At 40.2% G+C, this 21,645-nt stretch overlaps 1 protein-coding gene across 1 annotated transcript in view; it reads right to left on the bottom strand.

Annotated features, from left to right (window-relative positions):
- Window positions 1–18,443: 18,443 nt before the first annotated feature.
- MYRFL (myelin regulatory factor-like) overlaps window positions 18,444–21,645 on the bottom strand; it is a 144,666-nt gene continuing 141,464 nt past the window's right edge. The window contains exons 24-27 of the mRNA XM_008066631.1: window positions 21,490–21,564; window positions 19,233–19,353; window positions 18,836–18,910; window positions 18,444–18,714 (exon numbers count right to left, since the gene is read on the bottom strand). Coding sequence (XP_008064822.1) covers window positions 18,628–18,714; window positions 18,836–18,910; window positions 19,233–19,353; window positions 21,490–21,564 — 358 coding nt within the window. The 3' untranslated portion in view covers window positions 18,444–18,627. The remainder of the gene's footprint in view (window positions 18,715–18,835; window positions 18,911–19,232; window positions 19,354–21,489; window positions 21,565–21,645) is intronic.

Here is a 21,645-nt window from a genome sequence, read left to right on the forward strand (position 1 = left end):
TTGCTCTGTCTTCTTTTCATCTCCAAATCCTATCTATGAATCTTGAGCTACGATGGGGTCTCACATTTCAGTGCTCAGTGAAGTTGAGCAGAAGCCAGAGGGAATTGATCTAGATAAACATGCTGCCAGAAGAGGTGCAGGCAATGGAGATGCCCACTGACCACAGTGCCTGGTCATCAGCCCAGTGACATAAGCAATTGTGCCTGATGAAAAATGTCCCGACAGCTGCAGGAAACAGGGCCCAGAAAGCAAAACAACAATAACAGCTAATATTTTTAGAAAATATAATCATACTTCTAAGCTCAGCTATGAATGATATTTACATAGTCAGAATGAGGAAAACACAAAATAGGAATTGTTACAAAATTTTGACCTGAATATATTGGCTAATGCAGTAGGAGGTAAGAGAGCTAAAATCCTCCTCTGCTTTAATGCCTAAAATTGCTGAACAAAGGCAGCATATTATTTAGAAATATGCATCCAGTAGAGACATAAAGAACCAAAATAGTAGAAAATAGTGATCTCTGGAGAAAGGAAGATTGTGCATTTGAGAATTGTAGTTTCATCAATAAGTTTGCTAGTCTTGTTTAACTTCTGAAACCACGTGCATGTCTTTCTCTGATTAAAAAATTTTTTTTCTTTTTAGTTGGAGTCTCACCCTGTCACCCAGGCTGGAGTGCAGTGGCATGATCATGGCTCACTGCATCTTTGACCACCTAGGCCCAGGTGATCCTTCCACCTCAGCCTCCTGAGCAACTGGGACTACCATCATACGCCCGCCTTGAATTCCTGGGTTCAAGCAGTTCTCTTGCTTTGGACTCCCAAAGTGCTAGGATTGCAGACATGAGTCACCGCACACAGCCTACAACAACTTTTTAAATTTAAATGTGTCCATAAATCAATGCATAGGGAACTGAGTATTACTAAGTTCTCATTTCATGTCTAAAAGTAAAGAATCATAGAGTATTCCACCTTGTACACTCCACAGTTTGGAGTCCTTTTCCCATGCAATTTCAAAATGCTGTCTGGGACAGTGAACACCCCTATACTGGGATGAGAATAAAGGCTTATTCTCAACCTCTCTGGGTTTTCTCACACACAGGCTTCACACACAGGAGGTATTATGGATAATATTGTTGCAGGGGAGCTTTGCATAACAACATTAAAATAATTTCCAGAAAAGACCAACATTTACAATAAGAAGCTTCGTCTTTAAGGGATTAAACTCCTTAAATTGCCAACAATGACCACAAATTTGTGTTCTAAATAAAAATGGAAATACAAAGTAGTGAAATGTTAAGCAACTCCTGATTCTTAAAGGTGGGTAATTGTCTCTTGAGAGTTTACACAATTCCTTTCTCGAATTCATTTGCATGTCTTCATTGTTTATTTGCACATACCTGATTTCAGATAAGTAATAAAAGACTTTTATTTCTCTCTGTGCTTATCCCTTAGTTACACACCAGATGCCTTGCCTGAAACTTGAAGAGCAAGAAGAGATCACTCCAAAGAAAAGTACCAGCACTCAGAGCCAGAGAGTTCTCTGAAGACAAAGACTTTCAAATCCAGTTGAAATAGAGAACTGCATAATGTCAGCTGCTAATCAGGGACTCACCCCCAGCCCGGGGTAACCAAAATCCATACCATCCTTGGGGAAAGAAATGCCAACAGCACTGACTTCAGCCAAGTAAATGATACTGAATCTAAAACGAGCTATCTCTGGGTGGGGTCGGAAGCTTGTGCCTGGGAAGAGCAACACCAAGCACTGGGGCTTTGAGAGCGCCCCTGACCTACATACCAGAGAACTGGTACCTCTTTAGCCAGTTCTGCAACACCTGTGGCTCAGCTTCACGCTCCCTGTCTTTCATTTCACACTGCCAGGCTCCTCTAAGACCAATGGGAGAAAAAGATAAAGTTTGATGGCTACCAGAGTCAGTGGGGTCAAATGGAACTGTTGAAAATATCAAAGAACTGGCACAGTGGCTCATGCCTGTAATCCCAGCACTTGGGGAGACCGAGGTGGGAGGATAGCTGGAGGCCAGGAGTTCAAGACCAGTCTGGGCAGCATAACGAGACCCTGTCTATAAAAATAAATAAATTACCCAGGTGTGGTGGTGTTTGCCTCTAGTCCTAGCTATTCAGGAGGCTGAGGTAGGATTGCTTGAATCCAGGAATTTGGGGTTGCAGTGAGATAAGATCACACCACTGCATTCCAGTGAGACTCTGTCTCTAAAAAGAAAAATTTTTTTAAATCAAAGAACTATGCCAGACCTAGAGTGACAGTGAGTGTGGTAACATGTATTTGCACTCCTATAGCAGAATAGACCCCAGAGGGTCTATGTTCGGTTGTCAGCTCTGCTGCTTCCTAGTATCCTCATCACCAACTAGTAAATATCTTTTTCATAGTGAAAGTTCCATCATTGTTAATGAATGTTGAAATCATTAAGCTTTTTGAGCCTCTACAGTTTCATATGAAAAATTAGAATACTGGACTCCATGTCTGGTAATAATGATAGTCACTAAAGTTTACTGAGCATTTAATATGTGCTGGGCACTATTGTGAATTAATTCAATCTGTTCATTGTCACCAAAAAAAACCCAAACAAACCATACTATCTCCTTTTAATACATAAGGAAATCAAAGCACAGAGAGGTTAAGTAACTGGCCCAAAGTCACACATTTAATAAGAAATAGAACCAGGATTCAAAACCTCAAAGTCCATGTTTTTTCCCACTAAGCTTTTGTTAATTTTTAGCTTATACTATTATATTTATTCACATTTTGTTAACTGTTATTATCAATGAAAGGATGTTTAATCTTTTACTTTAATTCTATGTATACTGCCTGCATTACTTCTCATAGATTGGTCCTCTGTATATCCATCAATACCTGAGCCTCAAAGTATCACCAAAAAGCTTGTATTTGTAATTCAAATAAGAGAAATCAGAAATCTTATATCTAATTGCAGATGGAATAAAGTGGAGAGGGATAGCAAATATATTGGATGACAGAATCACCATCCAAAACACACTAACAAGCAACAGAAATCAGTCAAGCTCACAGGATGCAAGGAATGGGAATGAATACTGCGGTGTGCTGATAATCAATTATCTGAAAACAAGAGCCCTGATAAGTAGCATCTCACTGAGAAATGTTGTGGGCCAAGATGTATACAGAAAAGGCCACAGTTGTGTGGGGAAAAAATCCCCACAGGACTTGGACTCAGATGTCTTGCTTGCTGTTCAACCCCAGGCAAGTCTCTTCACCTCACTGAACCTGCCTCTACTTCTGAAAATGGGATGTGTCAAACATCTCATGGGCTTGTCATCAGGATTGAATGGGATGACACAGGAAAACACTGGGTCTGCAGGTCAGCAGCATCAACAGCATCCAGGAGTTGGCTAGAAAGGCAAATTTTCAGGCCTCAGCCCAGACCTACTGAGATAGAATCTGCATTTCCCCAAGATTCCCAGGTGAGGTGTATGGCGGGGGGCGGATCCAAAAAACCTGGAACCACTTTTTGGAGGGCTGGCCCCTTGTAGTACAGGCTTCCCCTGCTAGGTGAGTGTTCTTAGAACCCATCGGCATCAGAATACCAGCTAGTGTTTTTGTGAAAGGCTGTGTTCAGTTTCACTGAATTTTTTTTTGGAGATTCTTTCAACAGGTTTGCCCATTTCATGAAGGGTGATTTACACGTGCATCTGCCCACACTATGCTGAGTGTTCAACGGTTTTTGACCAAAAACAGCGTGACTCCTGTGTCTCACCCTACTTATTCACCTGATCTTGCCCCAGGCGACTTTTTTGTGTGAAAAAAATTCCTCACAGGGAAAAATCTTGCCGAAGAGGTAACACAAAAAATGGCAGAAGCACTTAAAAGGCATCAAAATTGATGAGTTCAGAAACTGTTTTGAGCAGTGGAAAAAGCATCTTGATAGGCGTATTGCATCAAATGGAGAGTACTTTGAAATTTACCCATGTAAGAATAAATACACAATTTTTAATAAGTGAATTTCAGGTTTTTAGGGTCCCTCTTTGTATGTACATTAATGTTTGAGAAGCCCTGTTCTAAGAAGCCTGTTGTAATTTTGAACTGTTTTCCTTTCATACTCTGCCAAGGAAATACAACATGACCAAACTTAAAAGACCTGGGCCCCTCTCAGAGGTTTCCATAACTGTCCTTCCCTGAGTCCTGATGGGCTCTCCAGGTGTGGAGGAACAGATGCCAACCACATGACTGCCAGGTTAGTCCTGGAGAGTAATTCCTTTGCTCAGTAATGGACCACTTTAGAAAGGCATTGCCTTATAAAACTCTTTGCTGTTTTCAAGGAACGAGAACAAATAAAATGCAAACCTACATGTACAAACTGTCTCAGTCCTGGGAAAGACTGTTAAACTTGAGACTGAATGTAAGTAGCAGCCCAGATAAAGTTGGAGTGGATTTTAACCTTTCCTTCTCTGAGTGCCTGGGAGCAAAAACAGCTAAAGGAAGCAACTCAGAGTGGGAGGGTGTCTTATCATGAATTTGTCTATTAGATCCCTGTTATATATAAGAGACATATAATAGGTGCTTCACAACACCTGCTAAACAGAGTTAAACACTAACAGCTTCCTAACTGCCAGAAGGTCTTTCATACAATTATGAACCAGTTAGGACACCAGGAGTTGGATAGATAGAATATAAGAACTCCTGGACTTTTGGCAGCTTACCTTCATTTTATGTACATAGACACAACACACACACACACACACACACACACACACACACACACACACACCCATAGTTCTGCTTTTCACCATAGTTATTTTCTCCACTTTCCATTTTCCTGATCAAAAATTAACCATGTAAACATATATATTTGAATAGAGGTCAAAGTGTCATAATAGAAATGGAATGATTCCATTTGTAAATCACTATTTACAAAGAATTATTTGCATTTCAGAAGTGTTTTAAATAGATGTCCTAAATTTGGCTTAAGAAACAGTCTGTTCCAGAAAGTCTCTGACTAAGATATATATGAAAAACTAAAACCCATGAATGAAGTATTAGCACACAGACTTAAATAATTGTGCATTGCTTTAAAACTTCAAAGGTCAGAGATCTGTGCTAAGCTGAAGTGAGTCAGGAGAGAAAAAAATCTTCCAGTTGGAGAGTTTCTCAACCAGAGAATATTCCAGTTGGGTTTGAGTGCTCCTCAGGAGTGGTGGTATTGTTGGTTGACTCTTACCACAAAAGAAAAAAGAAGGAAGCATGGAAGGCAAAGGCACTCTCTCCTTGAGAAGTCAGTGACAGAGTATCAACAGCCTGGGGTAAGGTACAGTGTTGCCTGAGAGGTCCTTGGTCACCAAGATCTGCCCAAACCCAGGAACATGGGAGCTAAAATAAAGAGTGTGTACCCCAGCATACATTTGCTTTTCCAAAAAGTCTGATATGAGTTTGTTTTCCCTACCTCAGAGGTAGGATTATGTAAAGCGCTATTTGGTAACATTGGAAAATCTGCTAGGGGGTGTGCATATATTCATATGTATTTGTTTATGGTTTGTACTAAAATCTATATTCACCTAAGATGCAAGCACATCTGATCATGGGGTGAGTCTCCAGGGTCTTTTCACATGAAAGACCAAGGGTCTCATCCCAGGAGAAGCGAGCAGAGCCTCATGGCTTGGCTCTAGGACAAAAGTGGCTTCTGAGAGGGAGATATTTATAATACAGTAGAGCCCAACTTTCAACTTTCAGATCATCTCCTGGCCCAAGCAGCATGGATGCAGTCTATGCTCATCTTAGGAGAAGGTAGCTGCCAATGAAGAGTTGCCTCAGCACAGGCCGGTGGAGGATGAGGCCTGACACCCTCAGACCCAGCCCTCTGGTGGCAGTGATGGCTGACGGAGTCCTCAACTTGCCAGAGGCTCCCGAGGCACAGGTAGTAACAGCAGTACCTTGAACAGCCATTTGTGGCATCCTTGGTAAGTGTCCACGAGTGACCACTAAGTTCAACAGTGGTAGTGACCAAAGATTACACCTCAAGGAGCCACAAGTGAAAAGGAGAATGGCAAAGTTCACGTCACAACTAAGGACAGGTCCTCTGGGACTCTCTGAACTATTTAAGATTGGATTCAAGAGGACTGGAATGGGAGACAGGTGGAGTCCTTCAGAGCAGGTAACGTCAGAGAAAGTCTTGCAATTTGTATTGATTAAAACTGTTTCAATTTTACAGTTTTGGGGTTGTAGTAATGAATTTTTGCTTTCCTCTCCCTATCTTATGTCTAATGGGATATGGGAAACAAAGTTTGTAAGAGCATGAACTATAAATCGGAGATTCAGCTATTCATACTTCCGGAAGAACCAGTCAGGACATTTTATAACAAGAACCATCATTCTGTCTGCAGCATTTACTACTCAAACCTGTCAATTAGAAGAGAATCTCTAGCCATCTCAGCTACTGCCAAGACCTCTGCAGCAGTAGATCAGTCACACACACACACACATCCATCACGCTCCAGCTACGTCTTCCTTTGAACTTCTCCTAACACAGTTTTCACTCTTGTTCACTCCTTCATGAATAGATGCCGTGTATCAGCCAACATCTATCATTCAGATTTTCTTCCTCAACCTTTTCTTTCTGGGTCACCACCATTTTTTTCTTGAAGACAATGAGTTAGTGTTAAGAAAACACACGCTTGAAAATCAAGATTAGATATTTTGTGACACTCAAAAAGTAAAGCCATGTCATTCCACAGTTGATGGGATAGTGCTGAGGAGACCACTTGTGATCTGAAGTGAAATATCTGAAATTTAAGATTCTGTTGCTACCTTCTGGTTGACCAGTCTCAGACAAGCCCTCAATCTTCTGTGGGGGAAGGGATACCTCATCAACCAGGGTACCTGCATAATGAACACTTGTATACTTAACCCGGAATTGTACCCCACATCTTTAAAATAAAAATAATAAATAAATATCATTCCAACAACAAAAAAATCTTCTGTGAAATAGGAATAATAATAATTTATGCCTCTCAGAAATGTGGGGATCTAATAATATAAAAAGTCTGAATTGAAGATACTTATAATTTTCTTCCTTATTTAGAAAATCTGTCTACCACTACCAACCCCAGCCTGAAAGGGATAGCCCTACAGATCATATGACCCTTTTACCCTCCTATAGTTGATTAAACCCCGGGTGGATAGCTGAGCCAGACTAAACCAGTCAGATTCCCTTTCACAAACATTTAAAATTTGAGAGACTGCTGGGCACAGTGGCTCATGCCTATAATCCCAGCACTTTGGGAGGCCAAGGCAAGAGGATTGCTTGAGCACCAAGAAGTTCAAAAAATAATAAACCGGGCATGGTGATAGGCACCTGTGGTCCCAGCTACTAGGAAGGCTGAGGTGGAATGATCACCTGAGCCCAGGAGTTCGAGGCTGCTGTGAACCTCGATCATACCACTACACTTCAGCTTGGGTGACAGAGTGAGACTGCAACTCAAAATATATATATATATATATATTTTTTTTTTTTTTTTTTTTTTTTTTTTTTTTGAGAAACGGAGTCATTTAGACCTGGAGAACAAAGTTGGTGGAGATTTGGGATCTAAGACTACATTTTGGGGATAGCCATAATGGATGCAAGCAAATGAGTGAGCAGAAAAGCCAGTCTGAAGAATGAAAATGAAGCAACCTTGTGGAGAGAAGCAGCAAGATACCATGTAGTCCCCTAAAGAGAAAGAGAGACAGTGGAATTTGTCCCCAGTAACTGTCTACCTCCCATGAAGCTCGGCTATACTTCCTACATTTTGTGTGTAGTTATTCTATATTCTTATGTAATAATAAACCCACTGTTCTTTAGTTACTTTAAGTAAGTTTTTGTTTCTTATCAGCAAAAAAAATAGGAAGAGAGAAATATTTGTAAAAATGGAAAATACCACCACAAATACGAGATGAGTTTTGTCTTTAGTTTTAATGTAGGACTTCGTGGCCTTGGGGAAAGGGGGAAAAACTAAACAGCTTGGCCTCCAAGGCAAGAGTAGCTGATATGCCACCTTCCAAGTCCTGGATAATGGCATGGCCAACACCCTCATAAGTAAGGTATCAATATCTGGAATCAGCCAGCTGGGCATCTTCTGTGGCAAGTGTTTAAGAGTCTTGAGAAGGGCTGGTATTAATCAGAATTCTTTTGGCTATATGGTAAAATCCAAATTCTATCTAGCTAAAGTAAAATGGAAATGGATTAGGCCACTGATACACTTTGGATTGGTGTCCTCTCCAAATCTCCTGTTGAAATGTAATTCCATATTGGAGATAGGACCTAGTGGAAGGTGTGGTAGAGACCTCATGAATGAATTGGTGCTGTTCTTACAGTAATAAATAAATTCTTACTCTATTAGTTCATTAGAGAGATGGTTGTTTCAAAGAGCCTAGCTTGAGTGCTATGTCTCATGCTTGTAATCTCAGCACTTTGGGAGGTCAAGGTGGGGGGATTACTTGAGCCCAGGAGTTGGAGACCAGCCTGGGCAACTTAGTGAGACCTCATCTCTACAAAAAAAATTTAGATGGGTGTGCTGATATGCACCTGTACTCCCAGCTACTCCAGAGACTGAGTTGAAAGGATTGCTTGAGTGCAGGAAATTGAGGATGCAGTGAGTTGTGATTGTGCCACTGGGTGACAGAGTAAAATCTGAAAAAAAAAAAAAAAGAATCTGGGACCTCTTTCTCTCTCACTTCCATACTCACTATGTGACATGCTGGCTCCCCTTGCCTTCCAACAGGAGTAAAAGGTTCCTGAGGCCTCACCAGAAGTCAAGCAGATGACAGGACCATACTGAACTGTGAGCCAATAAACCTCCTTTCTTTATAAATTACCCAGCCTCAGGTATCCTTTTATAGCAACACAAAACAGACTAATACATCCACCTAGCCGCTAAGTCCATGAACATACCTGACTAGGAAATCTGCCCTTCTCATATCTCCGTTCGACTTCCTTTTGTGTTGGCTTCATTCTCTGGCAGGAAACACACTGTGATGGTAGGGTAGACCCCAGAAGCTCCAGGTTTATTCCTACCAGCTTAATAATTCCCATGGTTATCATTAAGTCAAACCCCTGGATGGTTCTGATTGGCCTCACTCGGGTCACATACTCACCGCTGAGCCAATTACTGTTGCCAAGGGAATGCAATGTTTTATTTGCTGAGGCCTGGGTTGTGTGTTCTTCTCTGGAGTGAGGGGATGATATCAGCCTCACCTCATTCATAGAGATGAAGAGCTAAGGAATGATAGTTCACTTAAAAAAAAATCAGAATGCTACCACCCAGAGAAGGGAGAAGTTATGCTGGGAGGACTTTTAAGATTCTCCCAGCCCTTTCCACCATGACCATCTGAAACTTAAAAATGAGAAGTAAATGTTCTTTAGAAAGAAAACTTTTTTATCTAAAAATGGGTAGAGTGACCAGGCCCTTGCTCAGTACACATTTTACCTCTGTGGTTGCATAGAGAGAGAGTAGTACCTGTTGATGAGTCAGTCACTGTCCCCAGGCACCGCCTCCCCACCCACAGTCTCATTGCCAGCTCACTGAGTCATCCAAGCCCCACCCCATATGTTTTGCTTTTCCCACAGTTTCCTTGAATCTCCTGAGACAGATGGCTGGCTCTCAGAGCTGAGGAAAGGAAGTGGTGTCTTTCAGACACAAGAGCGCCTCTCCTGTCAGCAAAGCTAGCAGAATTGCTGACTGAGGTGGGTGGGGGTGGGAATTACCCACTTTGCAGTTCCTGGTGCACTTAAAATCAGATTCTTTCTTATTAAAAAAATGGATTCATACAGAATCTCTCCCTTTCTCTATTTCTCTTTTTAACAAAATCCCTAAAATTCTTGTTATCCTTTTAGACCCAGGTAGCTCAGATATCTCTTCCTGCCTGAAGCCTCCCCCTTCCTGCTTCCATCATGTTTCTCACCTATGTGAGAGGCAGCCTAACCACCACTCCCCCGTACTCTCTCAGTGTGAAGCCAATACCACAGTTACTGGGCGATTGGTATTGCGTGATGACAGACTGTGTGGCTGTCTGGCTAGTCCACACACCTCAAAAAGGTTAGGAATAATGTCATGCTTCTCTTGTATCCCAGCACCTTGTACAGTGTCTGGCACACAGCGTGAGTTAATGAACGAGTCGAGTGAATAAGTGAGTGAAGACAAACTGTTAGAGAGCTCAGAGGTTGAGTATGTGAAGGATCGCCTACATTGCAGTTTTGAGTTTAAGTTTGCTTGTGTTTTACCTCCAACAAGGGACTAAGAAGTCATTTTCTTTTTAACATAATCTCGAGTAGCTTCTCTGCCGTAGATAATTCCAGATACTGCTCCTGAAAGCCAAGCATGTCCACACTTAAAAGGAAAGATTTTTCATGAATTGACTAGGATGACAAGCCTGAGATCTTACAGTTCGCATCAGGAGAAATACAACAGCAGCCTAATTACGCACATCTTGCATTCAATGTTTTAGATATAATATAAAACATTCATTAAATGCCTTACAATTAATCTGCAGTTAATTTAGATACTTATGCAGTTGTGCAGAACAGAATTAAATGCAGCACTATAAATATAAATAATGAATAATAAACTGTCGCTGACTGTCAGGGTTCTGGAATTCTCCAGGAGACAGATAATAGGCCATTTGATTTTCTCGTTTCTATGGGAAGTCATTTCGAGGTGTTTTAAATGTGCTTGGGGAAGAGAATAATAACCTATTGTTCCAAATGATAATACTATAATAATAATTCTATTACTTTAAATAGTAGACATTTTTAAAAATCATAGTGAGAGTGAGAGGAATTCAAATGTTTCATATGCTATCATGTTGCACTCATAGGTAAATAAGAGGAAAATGTTTCTATTTATCCTCTTTTCACTTAACAACTATTAATTCATTATCTGTTATATGTTAGGCAATATGTTTTTCGGGTGAAGAAAATGGTAAATAAAAATGCAAACAACTTTCCCTAAGCATAATAAACTGTAATTCATTAAAAGAAGAATTTCCAATATCATGTCTGTTCATTCAAAATAATGTCTTCTCGGGGACCATTCTTTTTTATTTTTTACATGTGCAGATTTGTTAGGTACATTGTGTGATGGTGAGTCTTAGACTTCTATTAAGCCTGTCACCCAGGTGATGGACATGATACCCAGGAAGTAATTTTTTAACCCTTGCCCCCTCCCTCCTTCCATCTTCCCTGTAGGAGTGTCTCTTCCCATCTTTGTGACTGTGTATATTTAGTACTTAGCTCCCATTAGGAAGAACAAATGGTATTCAGCTTTCTGTTGCAGTGATAATTCACTCAGAATGACGGTCTCTAGCTGTATCCATGTAGCTACAAAGACATGATTTTTTTATGACTGCATAGTACTCCATGGTTTATATTTACCATGTTTTCTTTATTCAGTTCACCACTGATAGGCACCAAGGTTGGCTCCATGTTTTGGCTACTGTGGTTAGTGCTGCAATAAACATGTGTGTGCAGGTGTCTTTTTGGTATAGTGATTTGTGCTTCTTTGGGTATACACCCAGTAGCGGGATTGCTGGGTTGAATGGTATCTCTATTTTTAGTCTTTTGAGAAATCTCCAAACTGTTTTTCACGGGGGTTGAACTAGCTTGTGTTCCCACCAACAGCATAGGAGCGTTTCCTTTTCTCTGCGTCCTCGCCAGCATCTGTTGTCTTTTGATTTTTTACTAAAAGCCATTTAGAGACCTTGCTTAATGAGTCCTGTATTCATACTGTATCTTCCACTTTACAAAGAGGTTTCAAGCAACTATCTCATTTAGTGTTCACAAAAACCCTTAGTGCTGGTCAGAACTATTATGAATCCAATTTTACAATTGAGAAAATGAAACTTACAGAAGTTAAGTGAATTATCCAAGACAACACCAATTACAAGTTACTGAGCCACTGCTAGGCCTGATTCTCCTGGATCTGAGTTTAATTCTCTTCCCAGTTATTTTTTCACTTAAACAGTAGAACTCACCAGTGCAGCTAAAAATGGCTTGAGAATTCTGATCTCGTGAAGGCACATTATCAAGTCGTCATAAAATATGGTCTCATTTTATATTTGTGTGGCGCCTTAAGAAATTGAAGGATTGAGACTGTGATCTTTGGCACCCTTTTCTTCTCCAATTATATATCTTAAGAAAGACTTTCCCATTCACAGAATTCAGCCAAAAAAGATGGGGTTGTATGCTTAACACTGTTGGTAAGTTGGAAGTCTCTGAAGCTGCATTTCTACAGGCTTTAAACAACCACTCATCAAAAATGCACTAGATTCTAAATCCTTAGATGTTTCCTAAGAGCTCTACTGGCTCTTTAGAACAGACACAGAAATCAATGGCACATGCCCTTGAAGAAATGAAAGCCAAAACACTTTTAGCTTTGCCAAGAGAGGATTTCACTGAAGTGTTTCTCAGAGTGAGGATGATATTTAGCTTTCTTAAATGAGCTGTTAAGCTCTGGCACACTATAAGGAGATGTAACTTAGTGGCTGGTGATAGTAGATTCTGCCCATCTATGTCCTTCTGCCTGCCCCATATTCTGTATTATGATGAAATGACCTCTAATAAATTCTATTAATTTGAGAAGCCTGAAGAAATTTCACTCTCTAGAGCCATTAATGAGTGAGTGCCTTTTCAGTGGGTCAATATCTGAGTTGGTGGTCTCTCACAAACTCCAAAGAGTCACGAAAAAGGGGGAAAAAAAATCTCAAAGGGGAAGTCAAGTAGTATAGCAAAAAGGAATGAAATTTAGCACCCAGAAAACCTGGCTGACCTCCTTGCTGAATCTCTCTGTGCCTCAGTTTCCTTATCTGTTTAATGGAGAAATAGGAATAATTCTCCTCACTCCCTACATCACAGAATTGTTGTGAGAATCAAATGAGAGGTCTACAAAAGTACTTATCAACCGCTGACAGAATTACTTTTTTTTGCTTTTCTTTGTGAATATCTTTAGTTTTCTGATTCAAATAATGTATTGTTAAGAATCTGTCACTAAAGTTGAATCCAAAATTGTATAGGAAAATAAATTAAAATAAAAATATGAAAAGAGGTAGGTTATGGACACTACAAAGTGATCCTGTTCAAAAAATGCTGGAGGGTTGAACATATACATGCCAATTATTTGTTGAAGAGTGAATTTTTATGGATCAGTTGTTTAAAATAAAATCTAACAGAGCTTCCAAAAATCTTATTAGAACTCATTAAAACTATTGCAATTCCTTTTATTAAATGATTATGTTACTCTATATAAGCCAGGCTCAGTGGCTCAGCCTGTAATCCTGTGCTTTGGGAGGCTGAGGTGAGCGGATTGCCTGAGCCCGCAGGTTCGAGACCCGCCCAGGCAACTTGGCGAGCCCTCATCTCTACAATAAATCAAAAATCAGCCGGGCGTGGTAGCGCACACCTGTAGTTCCAGCTACTGGAAGGCTGAGGTGGAAGGATCGTCGGAGCCCAGCGGGTGGAGGCTGCGGTGGCCGGGAGCGGCCACTGCACTCCAGTCTGGGCGACAGAGTGAGACTCCAACTCAAAAAATAATAATAATAATAACACTCTATATAATATATGGGGGATAATTAAATTGGCAAAACAGGGAATTTGAAGTTCCCTAAATAACCAATAAGGCAGGGAAGTTTAAAATGGTACCTATCAAATCAGCCGGGCGTGGTACCTATTTTTCATGTTTGAATTTATCCTATGTTATTACAAATGACACTTGTGGCAGCATGTGATATTTTGGCCCAGATCTTATGAACTTTATTTCTAAGTTTTTAAAAAATAAACTTTTTTTTTTTTTTTTTTTTTGAGTCGGAGTCTCATTCTGTCGCCCAGACTGGAGTGCAGTGGCCGCTCCCGACCACCGCAGCCTCGACCTGTTGGGCTCCGGCGATCCTTCCGCCTCAGCCTTCCGAGTAGCCGGAATTACAGGCGCACGCTACCACGCCCGGCTGATGTTTTGATTTATTGTAGAGATGAGGTCTCGCTGCCCAGGCGGGTCTCGAACCCGCGGGCCCAGGCAAACAAAATAAACTTTTTATTTTGGAGCAGTTTTAGATTTACGGAAATATTGCAAAGATAATAGTGTACACAGTTTCCTATAAACCTCACACCCAGCTTCCTCTATTATTAACATATTGCATTAGTATGGTATATTTGTCATAATTACTAAACTGATGTTGATACATTATTATTAAATAGTTCATACTTTAGTTAATATGTTATTCATATTTCTTTAGTTTTTCCATTCCTTTTTTGGTCCCAAGGTCCCAGTTAGGATACCACATTACATTTAATCATCATGTCTCTTTAAGTTCCTTTTGGCTGCAACAGTTTCTCAGACTTTTCTTGTTTTTGGTTTTTGATGACCTTGGCACTTTAGAGGAATACTGGTCAGGTGTTCTGTAGAATGTCTCTCAGTCGGGATTTGTCTGATGTTTTTCTCATGATTAGACTAGGGTTATAAGTTTTTGGGAAAAGAATCTTACACACATTTTAATTTACTTGAGTTTAAGGATATTCCAGTAGAGAGTCAGAAACTTCTCTGGCATAAAAGGAAAAGCTTTTTGGCCTGAAGCATTGTGGTCCACAGTGAATATCTCACAAATGGAAAAGTACTGCAAACACAAAGAGAATCTTCCAGGAAAGTCTATTCCCCAATGGGCTTAACTAATCCCGGCATGTCACAGGTTGCATTAGGTCTGTTCACTATCTTAAATCCTTTCTTTCTGAAGGCTTTCAGCACAATCGTCTGTAGAAGTTTTTCTGTGGGGAAAATACTTCCCATTTATAAATGGAATTTAATGGGAAAACAGTACTCACTTATAGAAATCCCCTTATAGGCAACATTACTGAATCACATTAGATATCTGAAACCCCCATATTCTCCTGGCCATAAGTGCATGAATAAGAACATGGGTTTTATGTGCTGGAAAAAACTCTTGTAAATCTGCTGCTGATAAACATTCCTTTACTAGGAGAAAAAGAGTCAAATTATGGAATCTCTTTCACATCAACCACGTGGGATTCAGTTTTTAAAGTGGAATCACAACCTACAGTATGTAGGTCTAAGTTGTGCTGGGACAGGCTGATAGTACAACTTAGGAGAACCAAGTCTGAATCTGAATTTAAGAAACTGGAGGAATCCTGAAATCCTCCTCCCAGAATTTACCTTGTTCCAATTTCGACAAAAGCTGTGCTATTAGGGAAAACATAGAAAAAAATATAAACTTTATATGATATACTGATATACAGTTCTATCTGCAGTTTAGTTTTTATATGAAAATGCCTTGATGCATATGTGAGTATTTAGTTACTGAATTGCTTTATAATCCCACTATAATCACTGTAATGATTCTGTTCTATGCAGATGTAACAATAATAGCTCATATTCATCTGTGCTTTCTATTCTTTATCTCATTTAATTCTTTTTGTTGTAGATACTTACTGTCTTCTTCTATAGATAAGAAAATTGAGGCTTAGGGAAGTTAAATAACTTGCCAAAGGATACACAGAAAAAGTCAGGATTTGGACTCAAGGTTGGGACTGTCTGGCTCCAGAGTCTCAGCTCCTACTCACTGAGTTAAACTATCTTTGTGTTAATAAGTTTATTTAAAATGCCTTCCATAACATTCCTTCTTGATAAAAACCCTGGAACAGCTAGGCATCAAAGGAATATTCCTCAAAATAATAAGAGCCATCTGTGATAAACCTGCAGCCAACATCATGTTCAATGGGCAGAAGCTAAAAGCATTCCCCCTAAGAACTGGAATAAAACAAGGATGTTCACTCTCATCCCTCCTATTTAACAGAGTACTGGAAATCCTGGCCAGAGCAAGTAGGCAGGAGGCAGAAATTAGGGGTATCCAACTAGGAAAAGAGGATGTTAAATTATCCTTCTTTGCAGACGATGATTCTATACCTAGAAAACCCTAGAAAGTCTGTCAAAAACCTCCTTGCACTGATAAATGACTTCGGTAAAGTCTTGGGATACAAAATCAATGCACAATAAACAATTGCATACACCAACAAGCAGGCCGAGAACCAAATAAAAAATGCTATCCCATTCACAATAGCCACATAAAATAAAATAAAATACCTCAATATCCATCTAACCAAAGAAGTGAAAGACCTTTACAATGAGAACTACAAAACGCTGCTCAAAGAAATCAAGGACAACACAAACAAATGGAAGAACATCTCATGTTCATGGATTGGAAAAATCAATATCATCAAGATATCCATCCTATTCAAGGCAACCTCAATACCCATCAAACTACCAGCATCATTCTTCACAGGCCTAGAAGTGACAATACAGAAATTCTTCACAGAACTACACGTGACAATACAGAAATATAGAAGAAAAAAGAGTCCAAATAGCTAAACCACTCCTCAGCAAAAAGAACAAGACTGGAGGTATCATACTTCCAGACCTCAAAGTTACATAATCACGATGGAATGCTACTCAGTCATAAAAAGAAACAAAATTATGTCCTTTGCAGCAGCATGGATGCAACTGGAGACCATCATTCTAAGTGAACCATCACAGAAACAAAAAACTGAATACAGCATGTTCTCACTCCTAAGCAGGCCCTAAGCACCGGGCACACAAACACAAAGGTAGGAACAACTGATGCTGGGCATTACTAGCAAGAGGAGGGAAAGAGGGTTACCATTGGGTACCATGTCCACTACCAGAAGGAGAAAGGTCTTGCTAGAAGCCCAAACCTCACCTGCACGAAATTTACTTATGTAGGAAATCCTTACATGCACCCCATAACTCTAAAATAAAAATAAAAAATTTTAAAATAAAAAAAAATGCCTTCTGTGAGAGCAAAGGCCATATCTTTTTTTAATTGTTGGGGTCTCACAATTAATTTCTAGCCACATGACACATATTTAATAATATCTGAAAATAAGGATGAGGAGGATGTATCATTACTGCTGATTACCGCTGTGAAGGTAAAAACTCAAATTGTCTTAAATATGTGCTAAAATATGTTTTAAAAGCTCATTTTGTCTATATCCATACCTTGTAAAAATTGTGACTCATATATTTCCTTAGAATGTTAATTTGGACAAATATAAGAATATTTCCAAATAATCAAATGTCTTTTTTACTAATAAACCCATAGGTTGAGCTAAAGGGGCTGAAATTTAGCAAAGCATAACGAAACAAATAAACAAAACCAAACAGCAAAATGAACAGTAAAATACTGGCTGTGCACAGTAGCTCACGCCTGTAATCCCAGCACTTTGGGAGGCTGAGGCAGAAGGATCACTTGAGCTCAGGAGTTCAAGACCAGCCTAGGCAACAAAGTGAGACCTTGTCTCTACAAAAAAATCAGGAAATTAGCCTGGAGTTGTGGCGCAGGCCTGTAGTCCCAGCTACTCGGGAGGCTGAGGCAGAAGGATCACCTGATCCCAGGAGGTTGGGGATATGGTGAGCTCTGATCATGCCACTGGTCTTCAGCCTGGGCAATAGAGTGACTCCCAACTCCCTCTCCCAAAGAAATAAATAAACAATCTTCTCAAAAAAAATCAAATTGTCTTATCTTAATTGACTCAGAAACCAACAGTAAGATAAGGGAAAGCCAGGCACTCAGCATCCCGGTTACCTGGAACTAGCGTGAGAGTGGCTTGAACTTCCATGTTCTAAAATATAACATGTTCATAAAAAATTTAAGGTATAGAAAGACCAACAGATCAGAAGACGATTATCGCTGAAAAGCTCTTTTGTTACTCACAGTTTCCAAGACAAGGGGGCACGCAGGGCCTCAGGAAGGCCACACAGGGAAGCACTGGGGTCATTCAGGAGGCAGGGGGAGGGGGAGAAACTGTGGACAAGAGCTTTTGTTGTGGTATTGGAGGGAAGGAACTGGCCAGGCAGGGTAAGCAGGCTTAGGATGGGCTAGTTTGAATCAGTTCAGTGGGCCGTGGGGCATAGGAGTTTCCATCTTCAAAAGGGAGCATACCCTAGCCACAAAGAAAGTTTTGTGTCCATCAAACATTCCAAAGCAGAGTTGCAACTATTTTTCTTGAACCCATTTTATTAGCAAGCTACATCTGTACTCCAGTGTGTGTGTGTGTACACAGTATACACACACACACACACACACACACACACACACACACACACACACACAATAGCTTGCTAGCTGTGAGCTCAGGATCAGATACCCACCACTGCAACCATGTCACACATTCTCAAAAGTCTTATGTTTAGTGGGTCCAAGCTGATATGGACTTTTGTTTGTTTGTTTGTTTTCTTTAAAATACACGAAGACAAAGAAGAGCTAGACCTGCTTATTTTGACCTCACAACTTTCTGAATGCCAAAGCAGTATTTTCAGGTCCAACAGTACTATTTACTCCAGGAAACATTTTCTCCATAGTCATGATAAAATCAAACACCACATAATTTCAAGTTTCAGCAAACAGTTTATTCTCCTCATTAATGACTCAAAACCATTGGAAGCAAAAGTCTGAAAAAGTCCTTCAGCGATAAATGTGAATGTTTTACAGAAAAGAAGATGCCAGAGGATGTTTCCGTTAACTGTATTTCTGAGCATTTTTCTTTGATAATGTCCCCAAACTTGAATAAATTAGGCACAGCGTCGATAGAAGTAAAAAAAGTAATCTGTGAAGAATATCCCAGCAAAATAAGGATCAGTTGAACAGTCAGCTAGATCCTGTCAGAACAGGAGGAAAGAGAGAAAGATTAATGTAAAAAGTAGCCGTATTAAAGTGGTTTATTTGTGTATTGGTCCATTTCTTTCTCACTGGAAAGAAAAAGGAAAAAAGCCAGCTTACCGGGGCAGCGACACGGAAGTGGTATGCGCTGTCAGAGAATGGGGCCACGGGGAGACTCCAAATGTGCTGATAGCCCTAAATAATGAATGAAAGAGAGATCCATTTCATAACCACATCTGATACTCAGTTGGAAAGAGTACAGGCTGGGAAAGCATTTCCTCGATGACACTAGGAGAGGTATCTGTGATAACAGCTTTGACAGGTGTCTCTAGAACAGTCTCAGCTTCGTAAGGACACAAGGAAGATGCTGAGCCAAGTAAGCCCTGTCCCCAGCGCCGGCCAGCAAGAGGAGTCACTGGCATTTGGCTCAATACACCCCTCTCTTAGTAGGGAACAGGGGTCACAAACACACTTCTAGGGAACCGGGACAGAATGCCAAGGAGCCAGAAAACATTACCTGTGTCATCTCCTGGGAGACTTGTCTATGGCTTTGGATCCCTTTGGCTTCCCTTTTACTATGGAAACATATATTTCCAAGGCTGAATTTGCACTGGAAGACTATCAATGGCTCTGTTGTGCTTTAAGAGACAAAGGAAAGAAAGGGTAAATGGAAAAGCAGTGACCAGCTTCTACAAGGCAACATACACTTTGATAAGGAGAGGGACTAATGGGAATGTAACTTGGAAATCCATTCAAAGTTCACAATAGGCATTGTATTATATAAAGCTCACTGATGCCAATAGGCTAGCTCACAACTCATTATTATAAAAAGAAACCCAATCTCAGATGACTACTGAAATAGCTTGTGGTGGTTTCTAAAACCTAATCTCATGACTTAAATCATCTCACAGCAGAACTTCTTATCTCCATAGATTTTTCAGATAATTTTGGAGAGATTCCTTCTATGTTCACTGATGCTGGATTTGCACTTATTTGAAACTTTCAAGATTTTAGATTTTGCAAACTCCTGATCTGAGTAGATAGTCCTCGAAATAGCAAGGCAAATAAATACAGGTAGGGATTTTGGGTGAGCCCCATTAGAAATCACCAGCTTTTAAAGTTATCAGAATGGAAATCCTGCAAGAAAGGATGGTTCTTCTTCTCTGGAGGTTGGCCCATTAATCATCATCAAGGAGATGAGATCATCTGCCTTGGAAATAATTCTTTTGCACAAGTGGGGACAACCTACAGTCTCAGTTGAGTATAATACGTGTTATTTTTAAATCACCCTTATTAGAAAAATGGCTTGCAAACTAAAAGCCCTGATTTAGTAACTCAAGGTGATCTTCTGCCACTTCCGGGAATATAGCATATTTATTTCCTTCTTAAAAAGCTGGAAATGAATAAGAAAATATCATTCCAGATTACTTAAGGAGTGCTGAAGAGTAATACATTTAGCTTTTGCTCTGCCTTGAAATATGATAGCCTCTGAGTCATAAAATACTAGCTGTTTGAAACAAGCTTTTCCAAGGCAAGCAGTTGGGTTGAGTGTCGTTAGTTCTTCATGGAAGCGAAATTGATGAGAAAAGGAATATGAAACCTGAGTAAAGTGGAGGAGGAAACAGGGGTATGTGGCCACTGGAGGAGGAGGAATAACAGAGGTGGGGAAGAAGAGGGAGAAAGAGAAGGAGAGAGACAGGGAAAGAGCAGGAGAAAAGGAAGGAGAAAAGAGAGGGAATATGGAGGGGAGAGACTAAAAACAAGAGACAAAATAAAATCTTTTCTCTTCATAGAAAGTAGCTCATTGCTTAATTTTTTAGTGAAGTGGGTAGAAGACTTTAAAGTACCGTAATCATTTAAAATATCTTACAGGAATCAGTTAAATTTGAGTTTTGTGATTTTTGAAGGAAAGGTAGTCATAACAAAAGCTACCATTTATTGTGTGCCTACTGTTTGTCAGGAAAGGGCAATGTCTTTACATAGCTCATCTCCCCCTGGGAGGCAGGACAGAGATGGTTCCAAGGATGGGTTGGCTCTGAAGCCCAGCTTCACCACTGACTAGCTGTGAGTTTCAGGACACTTTTTTTGATGTGTCCTGAAGCTCTAAACCCAAATGTCCCCATCTGAAAAATATAAATTAGAAAAAAAATACTGGGAGAGCTGTTGTGGAAATTATATGATCCAGTATGAAAGTGTACAGTGTCTGGCATATAGTCTGTGCTTAGCAAATGGTAGTTATTAATTTCACCATTATTTACAATAATTCCCACCACAGCTCTACATGCTATGCTATAATATAATACTCATTTGACAGGTGAAGAAATGGCAGCTCAGAAAGGGTAAGTGGCCTCTCCAAGTTCACAGAATAAGTAAGTGACAGAACCCTTGAACACTGATTTGCCTAACTCCAAACTCTGGTTCCTATTTTTCCCCTTTTGGGGAAAAGGGGGCTGTGCCTGTGTTAGCACGGCTACCAAGAGCTCACCAAATGTGCAGGCCCCATCTGGGCACCATATTATTACTCTTGTTCTCATCTTAATGCAAAGTGACACGGGGAAAGTATTCGGCTTGTGAGCATCAAATCAAAGTTACTTGCACTTCACAGGCATAAGTGAACAGTTTAGAGACCCTCTGGTCCCTCAAGGAAGCCTGGATCCCAGTCCTCATCTTGAAAGCCCCTCCTGCAGCTGGCCCACCTCTCAACCCACCATTATTAACATGGACTGATAGCTTTTTGTCTCCTACCTCCTAATAAAGTACAGCCACGCACTTACTTTATTTCCAGGGAGAATTTGACATTGGTGGGTGTGTGCTTATTAACAGGAATATTGTAATTGTAATTTCCAGGCCTAATTATAGAAAAAAATAAAACCACAAATCAAAATATGCAGGAAGTCCTCAAAAGGCTTTTTGCCACTCGTTATATACTA

This window comes from Carlito syrichta, unplaced genomic scaffold (genome assembly GCF_000164805.1).
Source record: "Carlito syrichta isolate Samal-C Ts95f unplaced genomic scaffold, Tarsius_syrichta-2.0.1 Scaffold309041, whole genome shotgun sequence".
Classification (NCBI taxonomy): domain Eukaryota; kingdom Metazoa; phylum Chordata; class Mammalia; order Primates; family Tarsiidae; genus Carlito; species Carlito syrichta.